This window comes from Teleopsis dalmanni, chromosome X (genome assembly GCF_002237135.1).
Source record: "Teleopsis dalmanni isolate 2A chromosome X, ASM223713v2, whole genome shotgun sequence".
Lineage (NCBI taxonomy): Eukaryota > Metazoa > Arthropoda > Insecta > Diptera > Diopsidae > Teleopsis > Teleopsis dalmanni.
Genome location: NC_051848.1, coordinates 13,965,242 through 13,990,862, shown reverse-complemented (window position 1 = coordinate 13,990,862; position 25,621 = coordinate 13,965,242). Strand labels below are relative to the sequence as shown.

Sequence of the window (25,621 nt, the reverse complement as noted above, 5' to 3'; positions counted from 1 at the left end):
TTGAAACTGTTTCAAAACAGGGATGTTCAGACGCAGGCGTAGTGCAAACGTAAAATAAAAAATCGACAAGTTCAGTACTAGTGTTGATAGCATCAACACTATATCAGTTAGCTTTTAGAATCAAGTATATATGGTGGGTTTATAAGAGAAGAGGCAAGGTACTTTACGACTCCACAACCTGATTGACAGTATTCCATTTTTAAGTCGCAGGAAAAAGAGTTTACTTGATGTTAGTAACATAATCATGGAACTTATATATTATCCTGATTTTTACTTTGTGATTATATGATGATTTAACCACCACGTATAAAATAATAATGTATTGAAAATTTAGATTTCCTTAATATATTGTTTTAGCTTAAATTAAAATGTAACTTCTTAAAACAATAGTTTGATGTGTCTTCAATTACTTCATAACTATGCTGAGCAATGAGTTCACTAAATTAAAATATGAAAAAGCGATATTTGTATTTTACTTAAACTGTTATTGTTCATTAACATCAAAATGATATAATAGCACTGACAGTTTTCGAGACAAGAGTTCTTTGGAAGATCTTTGCTCTTCCAGGAGTTGGCGACAATGACCACATCCGAATGCACCACAAGCTGTACGCTTTTTAACACGTTATTGATACAATTCAGCAAATTAAAAATCAGTGCTTTTGCTTGCTTGGTCATGTCGTGAGTATGGATGGTTAAGTTCCGGCGAATAATGTATTTGAAGCGGTAGTTTTTGAAAGAAGGTATAGAGGTGGACAGTGTCTCTAGTGGAGTGATCAAATTGAGGGACCAGCAACGGACTTGATATACGAGATCCGAGAAGGTGCACAGACAGCAGAGAAGCCTGAAGAGGAGTGCTGCGTGAGGCTAAAACATGGTAATGTGGTGTTATGGCCGTTTAAGTAAGTAAAGTAGTAAGTAAGTGCCACTATTTCTATTTTTATCTTTTAATATCTTCGATGATAGTATACAGCATAAATTTTAAAGGATATAGTATTTCAAAATATTTCCGGTAGACATAGAAGACATATACATGGTGAGTTACATTTATGTATCTCGGTGATCATTACATAGTCAAAAGGCCTTTAACTTTTTTAAATGATCTAGCATCTTTTAAAATAGGTTAAGTAAGTTGCACTTGTAATGTAAGAACGTGATGAATACAGGTGGAGTGTATATTGTGGAAAATGGGTTACTTAATTGTTTTGAAATTTACTGCAATGACGGAGACGGTACAGAGTATATCAATCATTGATCTAATTTGATTAGTGTTATCAGATGCATCGATTTATGAAAGTCCATCCGTTTGTGTATCAATAAGTCAATAAGGTAGGTTAATAATCTTTGAGGTACTCCAGAAAGTAGGGTCTTGAAATAACTTCAGCGTAGACAAGCCCATACGTGGAGTGTCCAACGAAAATAAGAAAAGTCCTGAGTTCAATACCATTTTAACCTTGCAATACAGACAGACGCAAATTTTTTCATTAAAATCTAATTTATTTTTCGCATGTCACTTAAAATTCATATGCAATCTCATGTAAGGTGCATAAATTAAAAAACAAAAACAAAACTATCGAACAAATTGATTTCTGTGAACAAAAAAATTGACAACCAACACATAGTGAAAAGAAAAAAGAGAAAAGATTAAAATAAAAGAAGAAAATTGGTAGGAAAAATTTTGTAAATTGAATTGCATAAATTGAAAATGAAAATTTTTGCCCGAAGTTATTGCAAACAAGCATGCATGAAAGTAAATGTGTCACACATACACACATACACATTTAGGCCATATACACTTGAATGCAAGCAAGCACACACACAGATGCCCACACGCACTAAGGTACTTATAGGCAACCGCAAGGCATGCCGTTCTGATCCATAATTCGATACGTTTACGTTTACAAATACAGGTAAAGTGCGCGACGTATACGTGACATGTGTTCATATTCAATTTGCTCTTATTATTTTCGTTCGTTCCATTTTTTTCTACGTTGTCTTTTTGTTTTGTGTCACTGACATTTCGTATGTTTGCAAATGGCTCTTGCAAACGAACCAGAATATGTGCACACTTTTTGCCGTTCTTATTGTTGTTAGTGTTTTTATTGTTGCTGTGCTATTTCAGTGTAGATTTGTTGTTGGTCTAAGCTTAGGAATGCGAATTGCCCTCTTCTTCTTCTCCTGTCTTTCTTCTGTTGAATATGAACACGTCGATTTGTTTAGCATCTATATTTTTGTAAGTCGTTGTTGTGTGTTGTTATTGCTATTTTTTGCATTATTTTTTGTTATAATTTTTAACAAACTTACTTAAGCTTGTATAAATCGACCAATCCAAATATCTTTTCTTGTCCATTTGCCCATTTGTCCATTTGTAGAAAAGGTGTAAATGTGTGTTATTGTGATTGTCATTGTTATTGGTTCAGCTGTGTTGTTGTTGCTACTGATTTATTGATTTTGACATACCTTTTCAGTTTGATTGTCGTTATCAATTCCATATTTGTTGTTGTTAGTGTTGTGTTGGTGTTGGTGTTTCGGCGGCCTCATTTAATAAGCATCAATTACATTTTGAGAATCTTGTCATATTTGCTTTTGCTTGTATGTTTTTGTTAGAATTTTTACGAGTGCATACAAAATGGTTTAGCGTATTACAGTCATTACATGAGTTTTCTTTTATGTGGAAGTGTGTTAGTGTGCTAGTGTGTTACTATGAATGTTGCTGTGTGCGCTTGCATGTCAATGAAGTCTTACAAATGTTGATTTGTTAGGGTTTAGTGGAAAAGTCAAGATCTGCTGTGTCGCTGTCACAATACTTATTCACTCAATGCTTTAAATTTAGATGTCAATTTGCAGTGTCAAAGATTTTGTCTTCGTCAGCTTATTGGGAATAAATTGAATTTAAATTCCTTCACCTCTGCTCACGTCTGCTCACTTCTGCATATTTCATATGCAATTTTCTATGAAAATGATTTCTTTATCCGCTGTAGCATAAGAATATTAATGTAGAATTTGTATTTTATAATATAAAATTTATATTATAAAGTGGTTGCATAGCACCTTAATTTAAAAATTATGTAGGGAAATTGTTTCCTAATATAGTCCTTGAGCAGCTCAGACTGATTGGGATAATACAATTGCCTGCATACAAGCTAAACAATCCACGTTGTATCGGCCAAGAGTCAGCATTAGGGAGCTACTTACGCTGTACAGAAGTGGCATCCGACTTGTCACAGAGTTTCTCACTGGGTAATGCTAAACCTGCAAAAACATCCATCAAACCTAGATACTACAAGAGATGTTAGGTGCAGACTTTGTTGCAAAGAAGAGGAAACAGCAGAACACATTCTGTGTCATTGTGATAGTATCGCCAGACTCAGACTTCGGCACTTATCCACTGCCCAATCCACTTACAACCGAATTAGACAACATCTCTTCAAAGGACATAATGCCGTTCTTAACTGGTACTTGTCTATGGAACTAAAATGGGTATGTCAAAATAATCCACAAAGGATGCAGTGACGTGATGACAAATTTCCAATCTGTTTTAAAATCTAATCTAATTTTATCTAGTCCTTATTACCAGAAAACTCTGCAAATCTTTAAAAACATAATATAAAAGGAGAAAGGAAATGGCAAAGGAACATTGTCACTTAAAATATCTTTAGTAAATACTTGCTTCTTGAGAGATCAATATTAAACAATCTGATCTAATTCAATTGTATTTGTCGGAACGCGTTCAAATACGCGATTGTGTTTGAAAAAAATATCTATGGATGTCATTACCACAAACGATGGTTTTAGTGCGTACCAACATAATTTTTATACATTTAGACAAAAGCTTTCTAGTGCTAACGTTAACCTCAAAATGCCGTATTTTGGAGCTTACTATGACTTATTTGCACTGTTGGGTAGAGAAATGCTTTATATGATAGTAAAAAATCTTGTTAAAATGTCCATTCCTTCATACCAAAATGTTGACTTACTTTAGAGCTTCTTCCAAAATTTTTTATTTATGTTAAGTTTGATTTCAAGATTTAAAAATATTTGTAGAGAGCTACCAGCGAATTACTTAAATTCCTCTTTATTTTTTTTTTAGTTTATCTTTTTGTTAAGGTAACTGAATAATCTTCCTCATTTATGAGTTACTCAAAAAAAGATTTATTCAAAAAGAGATAATATTTCGTAAATTATCGCACAACAATTCCTGCCAGCACAACAACTCCTTCATTTTATCGAGCTGAGTTTTTTTTAAAACATCGTTGAAAATTTAGATGTAGTGTTGTCACCAGTTTGATGGCTTCGTGGTTATAACAGTTTCAAGTCTGTTATAGTAATTTGGGTCATTCAGTATTTTGTGAGTTTAGATAGGTATTTATGGATCTTGTGTAAAGTATGAGGCCAGAAAGCAAAGCTGAAGTATAAGATATCACTTAAATGGTTATTGTGACAATCAGTTGAGTAATTGGTTCGGAGTGTTACGACTAACTACAGCGATTATTATTCACTCTATGACCAATTTAAAAATGTTAAAGCATTAGTCTTTAAAAAGACTAACATTATCAAAGTATGTATTAAAATTAATCCTTAAAAATTATTTAAATGTAAATTGAAAGATACAAACATTATCTTTAAACATACATGCATTTTTCGAAAATCGTAATATATAAGCTGTAAGATACTAGTTTGCATTAAAGACTATCGTTTCCCTGTCTAGATGGTGACTCAAGTTTGTCAAAAAAGTGGTTCAATAACACTTATGGCTGGGCGTATCCTTTAAACTTTTTAGCTATTTTTCTAGTTGTAAAATGTGCTAAAAAATTGATTTGAAAAAATGAAATTATTATATTTAGAAAATGTATATAAGAACTCGATTAATATTTAACACCAACCATAACACTTTATCTAAAAATAAGAATCTATTTCAAAACCAATCCTTTTTGTAAATGCTAATGTTTCCACGTGAAATTATATTGCGAGTTTGTTGCTGACATTGTAAATAGACGATGTCCTTTTATTAGGTCTGCAGTATGAAAATATAAACACCGAAATGTGCTTTAACTATCGCAATTTGACAAAGGTCAGTATAAGTAAATTGTCGCCAATAGTAACCAAAACACCAAACATTTGTCCTTAAAGGATATTCAAGCACAAACACAAACACAAACACAAGCACAAGCATAAGCACAAGCACAAACACAAACACAGCAATTAATTATTTTTATTTTATGTAATAAAACCTTAATGAAGCTTTAATATTGGTAACAGCGACATTGGCAGCATTTGCCCATTAATCATGACGAGGTACAAATTACAGTTCAAGGCATGTACGACTAGAAATGAATCAGGCCCAATGCAAATAAATGGGATTTCATGCAAGCGCCTATGTTCCCCGAATAGCGAGCATTCATCGTTAATGAACGACTACAGGGACTTACTTTAGTAGCAAGGGGTCCTTTATAGATAAGTCACAAGTGGCACGGCTTTTGTAATGTAATTAAATAATAATTTGTTTTTTTTTTCACTAATATTTGTAATTATTTAGAAAGGATAACATTGTTAAGATATAGATAACATTGAGATTCAGGGACATGTAAATCTGTAATTCACTAAATAAATATTAGGTGTCGAAATATTTAATCGCATATATGAACAAAAATGGTGTTAAGGACATGAAATATTTTTTTTTGACATTTATTCTATTGATTAATTTAAGGATTAAATTATTAAAAGAAGTACTTTATACTACTATTTATAATTATATTTTGAATATGAGATGTATGATGAACTTGTCATACTTTTTATAATATTATTAATTATATTGGAAATAAAGAAGATATACGGACTTTTGTTTAATAAACGTTTTTCTCTTTAAAGGTATTTAAGGTACTTATTTGGAAATGACTAAAACATATCTCAAATGACTATAATAAGGAGTGGCAGGAATCGTAGTACAGGAATCGACTTAAAATAGTTTTAATTTTATTTCAGTGAATCTTAAACTGAGGACACAGCTGTGTCGGGTACTGCAAGACTACATTATCTGTGGGATTTAAATGATTAATTTCTTAAAATTTTGCTTAAATGGATGCTAGTTCAAGTTAACAGATAAAGTGCCTTTTTACTTACAGGTTCTTATATGAATTTTACGTATTTTTTCAAAATAAGCTATTGAGTAAATCACCTTAGTTCAAAAAGTTCTACCAAATATTAAATCGATCAGTCAAAACTTGGATGTAGTCTTAATAGTTGAAAGTCATATATTGTAAAGTATTGTAATCGTTATATAATACAACGATTGGTTTAAGAAGCTTATGAGTTATTTTTATGTATCTAATGTTACAGCTTACGTTGATTTAGAAAACTAAGCTAAATAATACCGACTATTAAACCGTTAAAAAACTTTCAGTGTAACGGAATAGGTACTAATTATTTATTTTAGTAAAGTGGTTTCTAAAATCATATTAATTAAACCATTGATGAAAGTTTCTAGGGATCAAAGTAGAAGGAATAAATCAAATCTAAGTGGATTAAGTGATACAATTTTAAAGCATTATAAAATTAGCAAGTGCTGAAGCGGGGCTGGACCTCATGTCATTTCACTGGATCCTATCACTGATTCCTATTCTATACCCATAGGGGTGAAGTTATATTACATGCAGTAATCAAAGAGTTGAAAGTTAAAATTACGAGATGCAGAAGCATTGCATGGAAACGTTCGGATGTAGATAATAATAATTTTTTTGATTCTTCATATTCAAAAATTAAGATAAAAATCTATATGCCTATGCACATAGTAAAATATAACAAGTTTTAGTAGATGAGAAATGTTTAATATTTATATGAGAGATTACTCTCACTTTCTTTTAACCTAAAAAATATAAAATATTCTTTGAATATTAAAAAATATTCAAAACTAGCCGTGTATACCACACAGCGGTCCGAAATGGGTTAAGCTAAACTATTAATATTGATAACATTGATCAGATATCTAGTTCTCGTAGATTTCGTTATTAAATTGATTATTTATATATCATAACTAAAGTTATTAATAATAATAAAAATTATAGAATGCAGGCAAGTGTTAGTTCTTGAACTATCATTCCGGTCACGGAGCAAATAAAAATATATAACTGAAATAGAAAGAAAATCAAATAATTTTTATAAAAGAAATCGAAATAAATGCCACAAGAAATAAACATATTACTCTCAAAATCCTATGCAAATAAATATATATAAAACCCTATGGATCCGCACTCTTGAGAAAAAAAATTGTGAAAATTTTTTCACGATACACGGAAAAAGAGGATTATCGGAGGAGGATTATCGATAAATCTCAAAATATGTTAATGTTAAAGTTTTCAAATTTCTTTCTCCTTTCATGACAGTTAAATGAAAATATCAAATCAACAATCTTTGAGATTCTTGAGATACAAGTCAATGTAATTGATATATAATATGTGATTAATAGTATCTATGTGAATGGAGTTGCGTTAAGAAAAGCTTAGGAGAATATCATTAGTATTTCAATTTAGGAAACGTTGATTTATGCTTTATCTTAATTAGATATAGTTAATAGGCGCAAAGTACTGCATAACCGGAGATGTATAGAAAGTAGGCAATTTAGTTTTTATGATAAAAAGACAGATAAGTTTACTAGAGATTGTTAACTGTTTATTTTAGATTAAATATTATATAAAATTTACTACTTTTCTATTTTCTCAAAACAATATTTTAACTCTATATATTTTTAATAGTTTTAAGTTTTTGTATACATAGCCAGAGTTAGAAGCATAATTCTCTGCAACTCTCTTAGTTATAGACTTTCATCTCGTAATGCTGTTAGGCTAAATGGTCTAATCGTTATTAGAATTCAATTTTTAGTTTTAGTTTGTAAAATTAAAAATTATTTTTGTTACTGCATTGGTCCCTCAAAATATAACATTTTATCAGTTTTGGCTATCTTCAAATGTGTATATATCACATTCCTACAACTCTCTCTCTGTAAGGATTTTACTCCTACTCATTCAACTGTTATGCAATAAATTTGTATTAAATTACATAAACTTGATCTATTAATTTGAATTAATTTTAGTTTAATTGCATATTTTTGGGGTCCATTAAAATTAAGTGATTGGCTTAATTGCATGTTCAAGACATGATGGGTAGCATTTTACAGAGATTATCATAAATTTCTAAACGTGATAAAATAGATTTGTTCAGATTTTCGGGCTGTATGTCTAATGTTTGTCTAATTTTTTGTCTAGCTCTTTGTCAGCGTTGCTTTTTGTCTGTCTATTTATATGGAACCACTACCTTAGAGCTAATGAAGTTGTTGCTCTAGTGTTGAATAGCAAAAGTCAAAAGTTTTATGAATCTAAGCCCATCTGATTCAAATATGAAACAATTCACTTGATCTATTTTATAGATCAAATATATAATGTTCAGATAAAAAATTATTTAAATTAAATTACTTTGATATAAATAATCGCATTGCAAAGGAGCCAAAGCCCCACAATACCATACCATCGCATTAAGCATACGAACAAAAAGATAAATATGTGTAAAATAAATATTTAGAAAAGATCCGATTTGAGACCAATTCAACTACCCATAAATAAAGAATACTAAAGTTTCGCTAAAATAAAATCTAATTTGTCTGGTACTTTTTTTAATTATATTACATATAAAAAATAAAACAACAATTATTATTAATATAATATATAAAAATAATATTATTGTATAATAAAATATACAATTATTATTTTTGCTATGACCTTAAATGATTTAATATCAAACCAATTTGATCAGATCTAATAAATTAGAATATATTTTGTGTATTTTTCAATACATTTTATTAAAAATTAATTTATAATTTTTATTAAAATTTATCCAAAATTTTTATTATTTTTATTTTTAAAACGGACTAATTTCTACATATAACTTGTTAAATTACTTGTAAAAACTATATATTATTTTCAGCAATATTTCGATTATAGTGTATTGGCTTAAATAAAATATTATTTTCAAAAATAATTTTAAGTATTGTGTATTATTTGAAACATTGACTAATTGATTACTTAGCCGGTTTCAAAAATAAAAATAATAAATTAAAATTTTTATATGTTAATTCAATTTAAATTAAATTAAAAATTAAATTAAGTGCTTATTCCATCTGTGTGTTTATATTGTTTAAAATATTTTAAAGAAAACAAAAACTTTAATATATATATTTTTTATGTAAAATAATAAAATGTTTGTAGGTACGATCGGTTGTCTGTCCATTTGGTCGGTGCAATGGTTTAAGCCATTGTAATATTGTGTAAGTTTTTTTTTATAATTAAATTTTACAGTTTATAAATGTAATTTAATTAAAAACCTTTTAAAACATATTTAATGTTTTTATAATTAAATTTTTTTTCATAAACTTTTTGTTTGGCGCGAACAATGAAGGCAAATTTCCGCTTAAATATCACTTTAAGTTGTGGGTTTTTTTTGAAATGAAACTTTTTCACACAAAAAAATTATTTATTTTTTAATTAAAAAAAATTATTTATTTTTTAATTGAAAAAAATTTTTTTTTAATTAAAAATTAACACAAAATTTATTTCATCAGAAGAAAATGGCGCTGCACTTCAAACGTTGACGTAATCGGCGACTAATACAAATAAACAAATTGGAAAAGCGAAAAACAAAAATCGGAAAAATTGTGAAAATTGTAAAAATCAACGCAGCGCGACGTTTCATTTAACAATGAAAGAGAATTTCGAAAATTCTTTTGGTTCAAGCGGAAAAACTATTGAATTTGCTATTAGTCGACGAGCTTGTCTGTCCGTTTGTTGGCCTGTGTGTTAGTGTGTGTGTGTGCTTACACTTTCCTTTGCTGTGTTTGCGCGTGTGTTTGTACATTACAATTGCTGTTGCTTGCCGCACATGTAGTAGTGGACTTCTCATCGATGTTGAGCTTTAAGTGAATGTGAGTGCACCTTTGCCAGCGGCCTGAGTTGGTGGCGAAGCAAGCAAATCCCTAACTGGATTAAAAAAATTGATTTTTAATTTTTCTGTCAAGTGCCCAGAGCATTTCAACTATTGAGAAACTGATGAGCACAGTGAGGAAAATTTCAAAAATAATAATGATTGCAATTTGCGACCATTTATGTACTTTTCGTTCTCTACCATTAGAGCTAATGTCCAAGTTGAGCTGGGAAGATAAAATATTTGTCACATTATGTCACTAATGAAAATTTCTGAAATGTATATAATCGTGAGGAAATCGACGGATATGGCATCTATTTGCCATATCTATCATTTTCCGGGAATGAAAACGAGAGTTATAAGGTCACGTGAAGAAAAAAACTCTATCGAAGAAGAAGTAAAAATACAACTTAAATTCATAACTTATACTTTGATAACAGCTTTGCCACTAGAACTCCCTTATAAGGGGATAGAGAGAAAGAGCGGATCACAACACAAGTGAGGCCAAAAATTGTTTATATTAACGGATCAAGGAAGGATAATGGCAAAAGAACCGGAATTTGTTCTGTGGATCTAGGGATTTGTGAATCCTACTACTTTGGAAACTTTACCTCCATATTTCAGACTAAGTTTTCGCCATTATAGGAGCTTTTTCTCTTACTGCCAGCATGAACTTTCAAAAAAAAAAACTCTACATTATCACTGATAATTAGGCAGCTATAAATTTTATTTTAGTAGTCTACTTCTTGTCTAAAATAGTTTATGAAAATAGACGATGTAACATAGTAGGCACTGGCTCCAAGGAAACTTTAATTTGAATTCCTGGTTATTCTAATGTTGCTTCCAAGATTTTGTGCATTTTCTGTGAAAACTTCCGTTTCAATTGCTCGTGTCACCCAAAGATGAAAGTGGATTTACGACCATTTATTGCGACAGAAAAAAACAAATTGGGCTTTTATTTTCTTAGCAGCCAGGTTAAGATCTACATGAACCTTAATACATAGAACATAGTGAATAGAAAGTATCCAAGTTAGTATATGAGTTCTAAAGGGATCCTGAACTACAGGACGGCGTGAAAGTAGGATTGGCTTGTCTTGTCAAACCACCTGTAGTACATGTTTACCAACGCTCGAAGAGGAGATACTAGAGTAATTGTTGTGCTCATGTACAAATTTCTCTAATACCAGGCTTAAGCTATTGAGCGCTGCATTCTTTAGCACAATCACCGATATTTTCAACATTATTATTGGCTAGATATTTACATTTATCAATACGTCCAGCTAATTTTAATATGCCCATCCTTCTACGCACAATTAAGAGGAATATGGAATTAAAACGGCTTTCTTAGTTAATTGAAAAGAATTTAATTCTCCTTCCACTTTACCTACCTAGTTACCTACAACTTATGGTTGTTAATAGCATATATAATATTATATCGTTCCACAATTCCGTTTGCATGTCCGCACAAACGACATGCTAAGAGATCTTAGAATAGACCCGATCAAAATATATATAAGGGACAGAGCCCTGAAGTTATATGCGAAAACTGACAGGCTATCCTACTTAGCACTATCTAATCTTAGAGTAATCACTCTCCACACGGGGAGGTACACAGATCTTAGATCAATCACTGAATAATCATGAAACTTATAAGGAATACATAAATTAGTCAATGAGATGGGTGGGACCCTGTAGTACCCCCAGCTATCAAAGAGTAAAAGTGCCCAGTTGCGCTGACTCGAAAAAAGGATCAACATACATACATACATACTTTTACTAAGCTGAGTTTTATATATTGGGATTGCGAATTATACTTGATTGTATAGTTTAATTAAATTTTGTGTACACATTTGTTTTATAATTTATTTCAATTTATATATATAATTCATACATATTTATACATAGAACAGTTTAATTAATTTTATTATATACTATAATTTATATATATTTATTTGTGACTTTTATAATTTATAAAAGTTTTTGAATTTTTATATATTATTCCTTCATTTTAATGATTATAATGCGTATACATTTGTATACTATTTTCCCAGCATTGATCCACTGTATCGTTAGTTAGACTTTTGGAACTGTCGATTACTCAAAGGGCAACTATTTTACAATACGTTTCGACAACAACAAATCCTTATACAATACATAAACACACTAACAACTAACATACATTTTTTTTCTTTACTTCAATGTGATAAGTATTTTCTTTTTCACTGGTAAGTTCAGCTAATGTTAACAATAAACCAGCAAGTAGTTTAGTTTCATATATGTGTGTATATGCGCATAATAGTTACACATGTACACATACTCCTGCATTTGGTTGTGTATTTGCTTTAAATGGAAACAACAATTATGAGAAAAAAAGCAACCATTGAAGTTGTAAAAAGCATTAAAAGGGCTTTTTAACATTTCTTTCCTAATAATACTGTATTTGTGTTTTTGTTTTTGTTTTCGTTGTTGTTGTTGCTGTTGCTAGTTTTTGTTTCTTGTTTTGATACGTCGTAAAAAAGTTGCGCTATGAAATTCAAGACAAAAAACATATACAGTTATTGTTTTTGTGCTTTCTGTATTTGTTATTGTTTTTACTATTGCTGGTGAAGCGCTGTATTGTTAAAAACTTATGGAGCTGCTGCTGCTGCTGCTGCCGTTACTGCCGCTGTTGCTGCATGAGCACTTATGGTTTTCTAATGTGTTAAGTTGATAGTTCGGATTTCTTTTGAACTGCCCAATTGAAGGTGGAGGGTTGCGCACTTAAATACCAGAGCGCTAAGGGTTGCCATAATTATCGAACATTGAATTTATTGCATATTTATGTGTTAAATTATTTAAAAAATCAGTTTGAAAATCAATCGAAAAAAAGAATAGTTTATTTTGTTTGATATAAATTAATTAATTTAACATTACTTTTACTAATTGTCTTTTTTTAAGTTTTTAGGTATATATTTATAAATTTGAAATCGAATGTAAATAAAACTGTGTTCACATTTTTCTCTGCAAAATTTAATTTTTAAAAAATTTTATTTAGTTAAATACTCGGAGGTACCTTTTATTTTGCAGGATCTGCAGGTACTGAATGGTAGTGTATTTTCTAAAGATTAGAGTTTCTCTTTTCTAATGAAATTTAAAACAAATTTTATGGGTATATATATTTTTCCATCATTTCGATACGTGTTTAAGGTTAACCCTAAAAACTAGGGGTTCAAATTTTCTTTGACTACTTCAAAGCTTTATGCAGTTTGATATTAAAGTATATTTTTGTTGGAGGATTTGAGTTGACCACAGCGTGCCATTCGAAAATATTCGAATTTCATATGAAGTTCGAATATTGGCTGTTATATGCAGTTGTATAAAACAAAAAAAGCAGAACGAAATAAAATGAAGCAGCTTAAACATTTTTGAATATTCGAAGTATAAAATCTAAATGTTAAGATTCGAAAATGAAAAGAAAAATGATGCAGCTGGAATAATTTCGAATATTCAAAGTGGAAATTCTTAACATTGAGATTCGAACACAAAAAGAAAAATAAAGCAGCTGGAATAATTTCGAATATTGGAAGTGTGAACTCTTAATGTTGAGATTCGAAAACGAAAAGAAAAATGAAGCAGCTGGAATAATTTCGAATATTCAAAATATAAAATCTTAATATTCAAATTTGAATCTACTTGATATCATTTTGACTTGAGCATAGTGTGTCATAGTATATTCGAATATCATATAATGTTCGAATATTTTCTGTTATACAAATTTTATTAAAACATAGTGAAAATAAAACGAAGTAGAAATTTTTTATGAATATGTGTTTGATCTCTAACTGTTCGAATCTAAAAGTACGCGAACTATTCGAATATTGTAGTATTGTAACACTCTGAAGCGTGCTACAAAGATTCCAAACAGAACAATTGCTCTGAACGGTACATAACACATTTAAATATTTACTTATGGTCTATTGGGTTAGGGGTCTTATTAAAGGGGCGTTTGTAAACTAAATGTCATTTGATATATTTTACGACAGTTCATGTATTTGTTTGTGTGCAATTACATATGTGAGTACACAGTGCCTTTGCCTTAGCTGGGGCCTAGCATAAGTACGGCTCATTTATATCCTTGAACGTTTGTTGCTTTTCTGTTCGAATGTTTAATTTCGTTATTGTGTAAATGTGTAATTGTGTGATTGTGTAAATATGTATGTAGTCAAAGTGATGGCCTTAGACATTAAATAAAACATTCACATTCGTGTGGAAATTGTCAGTTTAAATAATTGATTGTGTTTTATTTTGTTGCATGTTGTTGCCTCACTCTGCTTGTTTTTATTTCAATTTATTTTTTTTTTCCTATTTCTTGTAATTCATTTCATTGTTTCATTAATATTCGTTTTTTTTTGTTTTTTTTGCTTTGTTTCATTTACTTAAATACAGCGTTGGAAAATTGGACACTTAGCCAATTTTCTTCACTAAAATGCAAATATTTATTTAGTCATTTTCCCTCCCCCAACGCTTTTGTACAGTACTACGATTTGAATGCACTTTAGCTGTGTCCGGCGGGTGTCAGTATTTATTTATGGTTTATTTGTGTAAATGTGTTTGTATTTCTTTCAGTCACGTGTACTCATTGTGGAGCTTAAGACAGCAATCCATTTTATTTTTGTAGGCCCATTTAGGTGCATACAAAAGTACCTATTTGTGCACGCTCATCGGAGGCAAAGAGCTTGTATGTTTGTGAGGTATTGTTTTAGCCCCTATTATCAGTAACCACATGAAAGCGACTCTACACACACGCCGATTCGCACCTGCATTCATACACACAGTCAACCTGCATATTTTTCAATTCATTTGATGATGTTTATTTCTGGCCCCAAAATGTGGGCGTCAAAATTGCTGCTCACAAATGACGCCGGGCGTATGAGTAACTTTTAAAAGGCACTGTGCCGCATTTACATTTTGCGGCTGAAGCGGCTAAGGCGGCTCGCACCCACAAAGTCAATACCGCATGCCTGACATTTATATTCTAGAACATTTAACATTTCAAAGGTTAAGTAAATCTTTTGTTTTACACATTCTTTGGCAGTAACTTTTTCAATAAAATTCCTTTTACCTTTTAGATTTCGGTAATCGCAATTTTGTTTGAAAGTTTTTTGCGCTTTCACTTCGAAAATTGTACTTTCTTTATAAGTACAAATCTTAAGTTAAAATTCTTCACTTCTAATGCTATAAGCTATACACAAATGTTTTAATGCTATTTATATTATATTCAAATATTCGTTTTTACTGTAGTCTTATACATAACAATAGTATGCATACCTGCATCTTCGTATCCAATATGAAATGAAAACGATTCCACCCAAAATAATGGCACCTAAGGCACACCAAAAGACGACCTGTAAAATAAATTTATTTCAGCATTAAAATAATATTGTATTAATATTAAAGTTTTTTTTAATAAATTGAAAATAATAATTGATGTGGGCGCAACGTTCTTTAATACACTTGCCGATATTTCCAGTATTAATATTGACCAGGTACTTGCATTTATCAATGCTTTCGGCTGGTTCTAATATGCCAATCTTTCTACCCACTATTACAAAAAATGTGGAATCATTATGACTTTCTTAGCTTATTGGGGACAGGCTTACTTAAGTCCATCTTATTCTTAATGTTAGTTTGATTATAATTACAATTAAGCAGATATCACTTTTTTTAATATGTTGTTTCATTACTAGAAATTAAGATGCATACCTACACAATGTCAGGGTTCAAAGCGACATTAACCAAAAGCTTGATTCTTTGGTATAATGGATAAATTATATTTCCAATAAAAAATCTATGAATTTTAACGCAGTATATACATCCATTCAGTGTGGAAAATATACTTAGCTATTACATGTGATATACAAAATCGTCAATCAAACAAAAGCTCTTTTGTCGCCATCAAAGTAGATCCCTTTGCGTAAAATGTTCCAACATCAGAACTTCCCCTAATATTTTATATATAGTTCACAGTTTTCCTAAGTTGATTTAAATATTGACTTTAACGCCTTATGGCTGTAGTCAGCTTCAAATGTTTTTCTTTAGATACTTAAAGTTTCGAGAATATTAAAAGTCACTTAGGTTCAAAAATTTCGAATAATTTTTTCTGATAATGTATAAATATGAGCATTCTATTCTTATATTTCTCCCTATTCATTTTCAGAATACAAATACAGAAGTCAAATATAATTTATACGAAAAAAATTAGAACATTTGCCTCTGGAAGACAATGTAGAAGATAAAGTAAATCAGACGACAAACGATATAACTAAATACTTCCTTTGCAAGTTCTAAGGTCTGGAAACTTTGGGATATTTCATTACTGAAATTTTTAAACTAATAAGCCTCAAATATAGATCGCATAAAAAAATCTGCTTTATCAACAATGCCGGTTGGTTTTAATACTAACCTCTGGGTTTTTGCTGTAATTCATACGCCACTTAGGCAGAACAGGAAATTCTGACGCCCATGAAACCAACCAATCAAAGAAGGCAAGTTTTTTAAATTATAAATTTCTGATACTTTAAACACTGATTACTCCCATATATTAAGTATTTAGTTGGGAGAAAGTATTACGATTTTTCTCTTAAGCTTTATAAAAAAGCGCTTACAGGGTAATTAATATCCGAAACAAATTCACGGAAATTTATTATGGCAAACTGTTATTATATTCGAATTGTTCGTTTAATAAAAACAAATTATCCGTTTTGTCTTTTTGCTAAATTATTAATATCTTTTATTATATGGTATTTTGGAATATGACAAATCTGGCCATGTAAAGCCAGATTAAAGGCAATAAATTCTATTAAAACATATCATCAAAATTATGTAATACTAAACACTGTATTTATAATGAAATTGCAATCATTGTTTTAAAAATTCTAGATTGCAGCACTCATATGCTATATTACAGCGCTAAAAAATTAATAAGTGGTTGAGAAAAATAGAAAAAAGAGTGTACACCGCAGAGACCCATTGAGATTTCCATTCATACATTCATAAATCATGATTATCGACTAGATTACTTCACTATCTGATTCCTTAATCCTCAAATATCTGATAAAATATGGTTTAGATATAAGCATACATTTCTCTTCACGTGGTAAGTAGAACTAAGCCTTAAAAAAATAATGTTTTTGACACCAAAAGACGACCTGTAAAATAAATTTATTTCAGCATTAAAATAATATTGTATTAATATTAAAGTTTTTTTTAATAAATTGAAAATAATAATTGATGTGGGCGCAACGTTCTTTAATACACTTGCCGATATTTCCAGTATTAATATTGGCCAGGTACTTGCATTTATCAATGCTTTCGGCTGGTTCTAATATGCCAATCTTTCTACCCACTATTACAAAAAATGTGGAATCATTATGACTTTCTTAGCTTATTGGGGACAGGCTTACTTAAGTCCATCTTATTCTTAATGTTAGTTTGATTATAATTACAATTAAGCAGATATCACTTTTTTTAATATGTTGTTTCATTACTAGAAATTAAGATGCATACCTACACAATGTCAGGGTTCAAAGCGACATTAACCAAAAGCTTGATTCTTTGGTATAATGGATAAATTATATTTCCAATAAAAAATCTATGAATTTTAACGCAGTATATACATCCATTCAGTGTGGAAAATATACTTAGCTATTACATGTGATATACAAAATCGTCAATCAAACAAAAGCTCTTTTGTCGCCATCAAAGTAGATCCCTTTGCGTAAAATGTTCCAACATCAGAACTTCCCCTAATATTTTATATATAGTTCACAGTTTTCCTAAGTTGATTTAAATATTGACTTTAACGCCTTATGGCTGTAGTCAGCTTCAAATGTTTTTCTTTAGATACTTAAAGTTTCGAGAATATTAAAAGTCACTTAGGTTCAAAAATTTCGAATAATTTTTTCTGATAATGTATAAATATGAGCATTCTATTCTTATATTTCTCCCTATTCATTTTCAGAATACAAATACAGAAGTCAAATATAATTTATACGAAAAAAATTAGAACATTTGCCTCTGGAAGACAATGTAGAAGATAAAGTAAATCAGACGACAAACGATATAACTAAATACTTCCTTTGCAAGTTCTAAGGTCTGGAAACTTTGGGATATTTCATTACTGAAATTTTTAAACTAATAAGCCTCAAATATAGATCGCATAAAAAAATCTGCTTTATCAACAATGCCGGTTGGTTTTAATACTAACCTCTGGGTTTTTGCTGTAATTCATACGCCACTTAGGCAGAACAGGAAATTCTGACGCCCATGAAACCAACCAATCAAAGAAGGCAAGTTTTTTAAATTATAAATTTCTGATACTTTAAACACTGATTACTCCCATATATTAAGTATTTAGTTGGGAGAAAGTATTACGATTTTTCTCTTAAGCTTTATAAAAAAGCGCTTACAGGGTAATTAATATCCGAAACAAATTCACGGAAATTTATTATGGCAAACTGTTATTATATTCGAATTGTTCGTTTAATAAAAACAAATTATCCGTTTTGTCTTTTTGCTAAATTATTAATATCTTTTATTATATGGTATTTTGGAATATGACAAATCTGGCCATGTAAAGCCAGATTAAAGGCAATAAATTCTATTAAAACATATCATCAAAATTATGTAATACTAAACACTGTATTTATAATGAAATTGCAATCATTGTTTTAAAAATTCTAGATTGCAGCACTCATATGCTATATTACAGCGCTAAAAAATTAATAAGTGGTTGAGAAAAATAGAAAAAAGAGTGTACACCGCAGAGACCCATTGAGATTTCCATTCATACATTCATAAATCATGATTATCGACTAGATTACTTCACTATCTGATTCCTTAATCCTCAAATATCTGATAAAATATGGTTTAGATATAAGCATACATTTCTCTTCACGTGGTAAGTAGAACTAAGCCTTAAAAAAATAATGTTTTTGATCTTGAAGATTTTACTAAATTGTACCAAAGTTCTGAAAAAAAAGAATAAAAGATTTTAAATTTGTGCTGAACAAAGCTTAAATTGCTGTTATGTGTGCATGTCTAAGGAATTTCAGTTCAAAGGACACAACTTTTTCTAATTGCAGGCGAGCAGTACAAATGCTGTCGATAAACGTCAACTTTGCATGCAGCAATTCAAACTTCGGAAATCCAATTATGGAAATCGCTGAGAATTGAGTTTTCTTTTTTGAATGACGCTGTCAGAAAAGTTCATAGTCGTATAGTGAATTTCCATTCTATTTTTTTACTTAATCATTATAATGTGTTAGCAAGTGCGAAATGCAAACGAAAACCATTTTAGTTTTCTAATTGCATTCGCAAACGGAAACCTCCCCTGCTCCAGTTTCTGTTCTTTCTTTATTTAAGAAGAATTTCTGTTACAAAGACTTAAGCTCAACATTTAAGGAGAAAGTAAACTCGAGTGTATCTGCATATATATTTGTATACCTAAAATAAGTTCTTCATTTACTTGAACGGGGTAGCATAGAATAAGACAAAAAATGTTGGAATTCATCTATTTAATATCTCAATATTATGTAAATTGGCCCATAAGTTTTAATATGACTACTATTTGAAGAGAATAGATTTCCGCATAAGAAAATTATATTCTCACTCTATTACCTGCGATTCTGATAAAATCGTAAAAAAATATGAGGTCTTTTCTTTCAAATAAAAATACACGTAACGAAAAACGAAAAAGTTATGAGGTATAAAAGAGGTGGAAGAGATTTCCATAGTGCTTGTGAAGTATTTTGGAGTGATATCGGATATTGCACTGATTAATTGCGTCCTAGCGTGCTTTGCTTTATTGCGTTTGGTTTGAACTGTGATGGGGTTAATGAGGCTGTAGCCCTATTATTTACTGCTTTTGCCTGTTGATCTTTCAGCTGATTCAGATTGAATTTCTGATTACTTTGCGTCTTCTGTAGAATATGTGGTTCGAGAGATAGACTAGAAATAACGCTCATTTGTATTGCCATAGTTGACAAGTGTTGAGGGGTTATATTGGGTTTTGGGAATCTGCATTATACCATAGATCAATTTTAAAATGGTCAAGTCTCGGGGTTTGTAAATTATTGAAACAAGTTGTTAGAAATACAATTAATAAAGTATTTCAGAAATGTTTTCAGTAATTAAAATTAAATTAAATTAAAATTTCTTTCGTTTGATTACTTAATATTATTTGCTAAAAAATCTTTCTTTTAAATAAACATGGGAAATTTTATTTTTCATTTTAATGTATATTCATTAGAAAATTTTATACAAAATTGACTTATATTCTGATGGCGTTATCTTTAGAAGTATTATTACGCAAACCCACGCAATTTTAATTAAAATAATTTCTAAAATATATACCATCAAAAATATTTATTCATTTAGATTCAAATTGTTAAAATGTAAATTGCTAGGAAAAAAATTGAAAATTTTTAAGATCGAAGACGATTAGATCAAAAACCTTTTCACAAATAATTCATATATATCAACAAAACCATGGTTGCCATTGAGATGATATGTTATTCCTTACAATTTATATGGCACCTTACAGATCTGGACATAAAATAGGTATTATTAATGCGTTTTTTTATTAGTAAGTACTATTTTTTAACCTTACGTCACATTCCTTAACTTCTCTCATTAGGACTTCTGCATTGGGACTGTAAAACTCATTCAACGTCTTCTTTACGCTTCATGTTTTAAGAAAAATAATGCAAAATTAATGTTGCATAGTAGGTTACAGAACTCTACGAAGTGGGTTTCCAGGAGAAAAAATTTCCTTCCCCTATCTCTTATTTATTCGGACAGTGTATTTTGCCTTCTTGAGTAATATGATTTGCTATTTTTGTAGTAAACACATATAGTGAAGTGTATCACTTCTGGAACTAAAAGTGCCAACTATATTTTGTAGGGGAAAGAAAATTAATTCATTTTCGATAAATCTGAATTAAATTTTTACTAAAAAAAGTTTTAAGAGGAAATTTATGTACATAATTTACAAAAATTATTAAATACTTTAATGGGTTTTTTATTTTATGTGCGCAACGCATGATTCGCGTGCGAATCCATAATTTCAACTCGAATTGTTTCTATGGATTCCCATGTTTGTTAACTGCGAAGTTCCACCGCTGAAGGGCAGGGGTAGAAATCATGTTAACTGCTCATTTTGCTAATAAAAAATATTGTTTCAATTAGCAAAAGGTTATGGAAGTGAAAAATAATAAATGGCGCTAAATTAAAAACGAAGAAGTGAAATTCCGCTCCAGCGACAAAAAAAAAATTAATTACTTGATCTGGAATTGGGTTACTCGAGTGATTGGGAATTTGCAGACATCATTGAATTGGGAATAGGAAAAATAATGGAGTTTATTGAGCTTAAGAAACACAATTTTTTTCCTAAAACACGTAACTATGGATGAAGCACGAAACCATTTCTGGGTCAGAACTGAGTATAGACAACTATGTTTGGATTTAATCAAGGCACAACAGCCGGTTGAATATATGATGCAATTTATTTGAGATAAGTACGGAATAATATTTATTATTTTCCTTGGAATAGGAGAAACCATTACTGAGAAAGAATTTTGGTAAAACTCTAAAAATGGATTATTGAATGCTATTTAAAAAAGAAGAACTATATCGATATCTAACGATATCGATTTAGCTTTTACGGAAAAATGTGACTCGTCGAAAAAGTAAAAAAAATATCTCCGAAATTTTCTTACATATTTGCTTATGGACTGGTACAAGAACATAACGTCAATGTAGAGAGTTTCTGTACCATCATAATACAATTATATAGTCTATCTACATTTCCTTAAATTGTTTTTTTAAGCTTGTACATCCCTTTATTTATATCCCATATATTATTAGGTTTGCAGCATTAAGTATAAGATTAATAGAATAATAATTGAAAGCATATGAATTTTGTATAGCCCCTTGGCTCCATATCCAGATCAATTTTAATAAGACTATTTCAATTCGTGCGGTCGACTGAAAGCAATCAATAATATGCAGCAAAAAATAATATTAATAGTACTTAGAGAAAGAGTAAGACGACTACATATTAAGGTCACAGCTAATTCAGATGCTTGTTGTAGATGATCCAAAAAGCATAAAATTGAAGAAAAACATATGTCTTGAAATGAAGAACAAATGCTACCTAGCCTGCTATACAATAAGTATTACACATATTAAAATACATGGGACTAAACTGAATCAAACAGTCAAACTTCCATAACTCGTAGTACCATTTTGAAAAAAAAAGGTTCGACTTATGGAGACTTCAAGTTAAAAAATATTTTTTTTTTTTTGTGTGATTGAAAGAAACTAGAATCACATTTTAAGATATTTAAGTTATAGTGAAGTAAAATATTCAGAAATTAGGGTTTGGGATTAAAAATTTTCTTCTTCTTACATTTAGTAAAAAGAGATTCCAATTTATCATTCGTTTGCAAATAAAAATTCAGGATTCTGAATTAGTTTTCTACTTTATTCTTGGAAAGCTGATGAACAATTTCATCAACCGAACCCTCATCATTACTTTCCGTTGCGCTTGGAATGGGGTCCCCTATATTGAGATAGGGGAGCTTAATATTATATAATGGTTAAGAGTAGCTGTGAAAGTTATTTATTTGCTTCAATTTTACTTTACTTTTACATTAATTCACGGTCTTCGTCAATGTTATTCAAGAATATTAAAGGAATCTCGTCTTGTTCCTCTCATGCAGAAAATTGGCTAAGTTCAACTTTGTTAAAGCAGTGCGCTATCGTTTGACTACCATTTATCAGCAACTGGCATTTGCACAAAGAAGCAACATTAGAAAGAAAAAATTGAATCGATTGGTTTGGAAAAAGGGACTTCCCCTAACACCAAAATGGATTCATACTTAAAACAAAAATTTGACTTAAATAATGCACTTTTTCATATTTCTATCGGCACGTGATAATATTTTTGTTCGAGTTATAGAGAAATTCGAGTTATAGAAGTTCGAGTTATGGAAGTTTGACTCTATAGCTTTTCATATATAAAATATCATATGTGTAAAAAGAGATGTTAGAAATTGCTCGATGGTCTTAACAACTCCATATTTCAGCAACAACTCCATGACTCTGTATTTGCTGCTGAAACATATACGATATTTCAGGACAAGTTAAGATGTTGTAAAATAAAGGCACCAGCAAGTGGCTATTTACATTGTTCTTATATTGAATTTAACATCAAAACTGTAACCTTCTGATGTAAGACTATCAAAAAGAAAGGTTTACTACTTTCCATTTAAGATTAATTCGATTTTAAAGTCACAAAAGGACATGCACCATGATCGAAAATCGCAAGAGCGTGGCTTGAAATGCCAACATAAAAGAGACCCTCCTCGAAGTAATGCGAAAGCGGTTCCGAGGGGTAATACGTCTCGCCGAAGAGGGAAGAGATGAGGTGTTTTAGTCCGTATACACTACATATTAATGTTAGGGAGTCGGACACCCTATTTCGACTACGGTCGGTTTCATTCCACCTGCTCAACACAACAAAAGAAAAAGAAAAAATGACATGCACCATGTAAATAAACTTCCATGCTATAGTGTTATAATCTGACAGTTGAAAAAGTTATTCAACTTTGAAGAACTGTTGAAGCTGGAATCGTTATTCTTCGTGCAACAGTAAAACGTCAAACAACTTTTAGAATTTATTTTAATTTTATTTAATTTTTTTTTGTCTTCGTTTTGTTTTTGTTAACCGCACTTAAAAATTTTTGTCATAATTGAAAAATATGCCACTTGATCAAAAGTTAAGTGGCAACAATCGAACACGTGACAAACGGATTCTTTGCGGAGGCAACGTTTCCAATGCCAAATGCAAATAAATGCGAGGTACTTCATTACGTAGTCGAGTCTTTGGCATGACATGTTGCATGTGGCCATACACTCCGCTTGGCTGGAGCATCTGCCGATGGCAAAACAACAAAACAACAAAGCAATGAAGCGGCGGAGCAGCACACAGCACAGACACCAACCTTTGCCAAAAATGTTTTCAAAATTAATATGAAATTCAATTTAAGGAAAATATGCAATAAAATTATTTAAAAGAAATAAGAACAAAATTAAAAAAAATAATCTAAATGAAAATAATAAATTCAAACAAATTGTTAAACAATGATATTCCATCGTCACTTCAACCAAGTTTAGCGGTGTCATTCCTTATTTCTGCTTATCGGCGCTTGAGCCGCTTAATAATTTTAGTCATTCGAAGTGTGGCAAGTGTGGCAACTGTGGCAAATGTGGACTGTATCTATAGCGAAGTGTGTATTTAGTGGTACTGTTTGCCACTGGTGTTTGGCTGGAGGCCAATATTGCAACAATCACGAAGACGGCAGATGAAGAATAAGGTGCTATACAGACAACTTTGCATACTTTCATAAGAATATCACTAAATAATTGTGGCTCTCAACGAGTTCGTGTTCGTTCTTTTCTGTTTTTTTTTGTGGTACTTGGAAGGTTTTGGCTGCTGGACTCATTTACGATAAGTTTCCTTGGCCCCGCTTCAGGTTAATAATTTTTATAATATACATATGATGGTTTTAGGTAAATGTGGTTTCGTTTGGTTAGAGCTAGGATAATAAATGGCGGTTCCTTTTCAACAATGCAGTCATTAGGAAGAATTTGAGTTTTGTAATGAATTAATTTAGATTTAATGCAATTATTTCTGGCTAATACTTACAATCCAATAATGTGTTTCAGTTTGATTTCTTAGATCCACTCGCATCGCACGATTGTAACAAATGTCACAGAATTATTCTGTAATTAGAACCAAAGAGATTGGAATTAAAATTTAGAGTAAAAAATTAAAAATTGAATTTCTGAAATCATTATTTTATATAAATAAATTGTATTATTCTTATTATTGGTTTCAGAAGTCATAACTGTACATCCAAACCTAAGTGATATATTGTTGTTCCTGCCAAAACACCCTAATATAGTAATTTTACTTTTTCCCAATAACTTTACATTTAAGCTGCATAATCATTATATATTTTGATATGAAGTAAAAAGATGAACCAGTTCAAAGCACTTGAAATACCGATATTTATAAAAAAAGTGATGCTATTTGTTAAATGGGACTTCAGAAATTAAAATCGGAGTGATTCTATTAAACAGTTTTTAATTGGTATTCTTTTAAATATAAAAAGTAAAAACAAAAACTTTCATGGAACTTAACTATTTTAGAATTGAAAAGCTAAAAATATTATTGAAGTATTACAAAGCGGATCCGATATCTGTGGAGCAGATATATGGACAGAACTACGGATGCAAACTGTAGATTCTGTAAAGAGAATGAGGAGTCGTCCACACATGTGCTGTTAAAATGCCCTGTGCTAATGCATATAGTCCAGAATAGGCTCCTGGGTATGTATATTCTTATGGGAGAGGCAATAAAACTCTGTAAAGTAGGTTCTATATTACTTTTTATTGACAAAGGTTCGAGACCTACTCTAAATCAAGAAGGGGCACAATAGACCCGACGGTCGCCCTGCCACATCGCGTAACAATAATAATAATATGGACAGAACACCACTGTCAAAATAGGCTGACAATATTTTGAACCGACAATTTTAATGTTAAAAAT

The 25,621-nt window shown here is 30.5% G+C and overlaps 1 protein-coding gene across 1 annotated transcript in view; it reads right to left on the bottom strand.

Moving 5' to 3' along the window:
* Window positions 1-24,794, bottom strand: part of LOC119687945 — a 64,346-nt gene extending 39,552 nt beyond the window's left edge. Inside the window, exons 1-2 of the mRNA XM_038102507.1 lie at window positions 24,716-24,794; window positions 15,274-15,350 (exon numbers count right to left, since the gene is read on the bottom strand). Coding sequence (XP_037958435.1) covers window positions 15,274-15,279 — 6 coding nt within the window. The 5' untranslated portion in view covers window positions 15,280-15,350; window positions 24,716-24,794. The remainder of the gene's footprint in view (window positions 1-15,273; window positions 15,351-24,715) is intronic.
* Window positions 24,795-25,621: the final 827 nt, after the last annotated feature.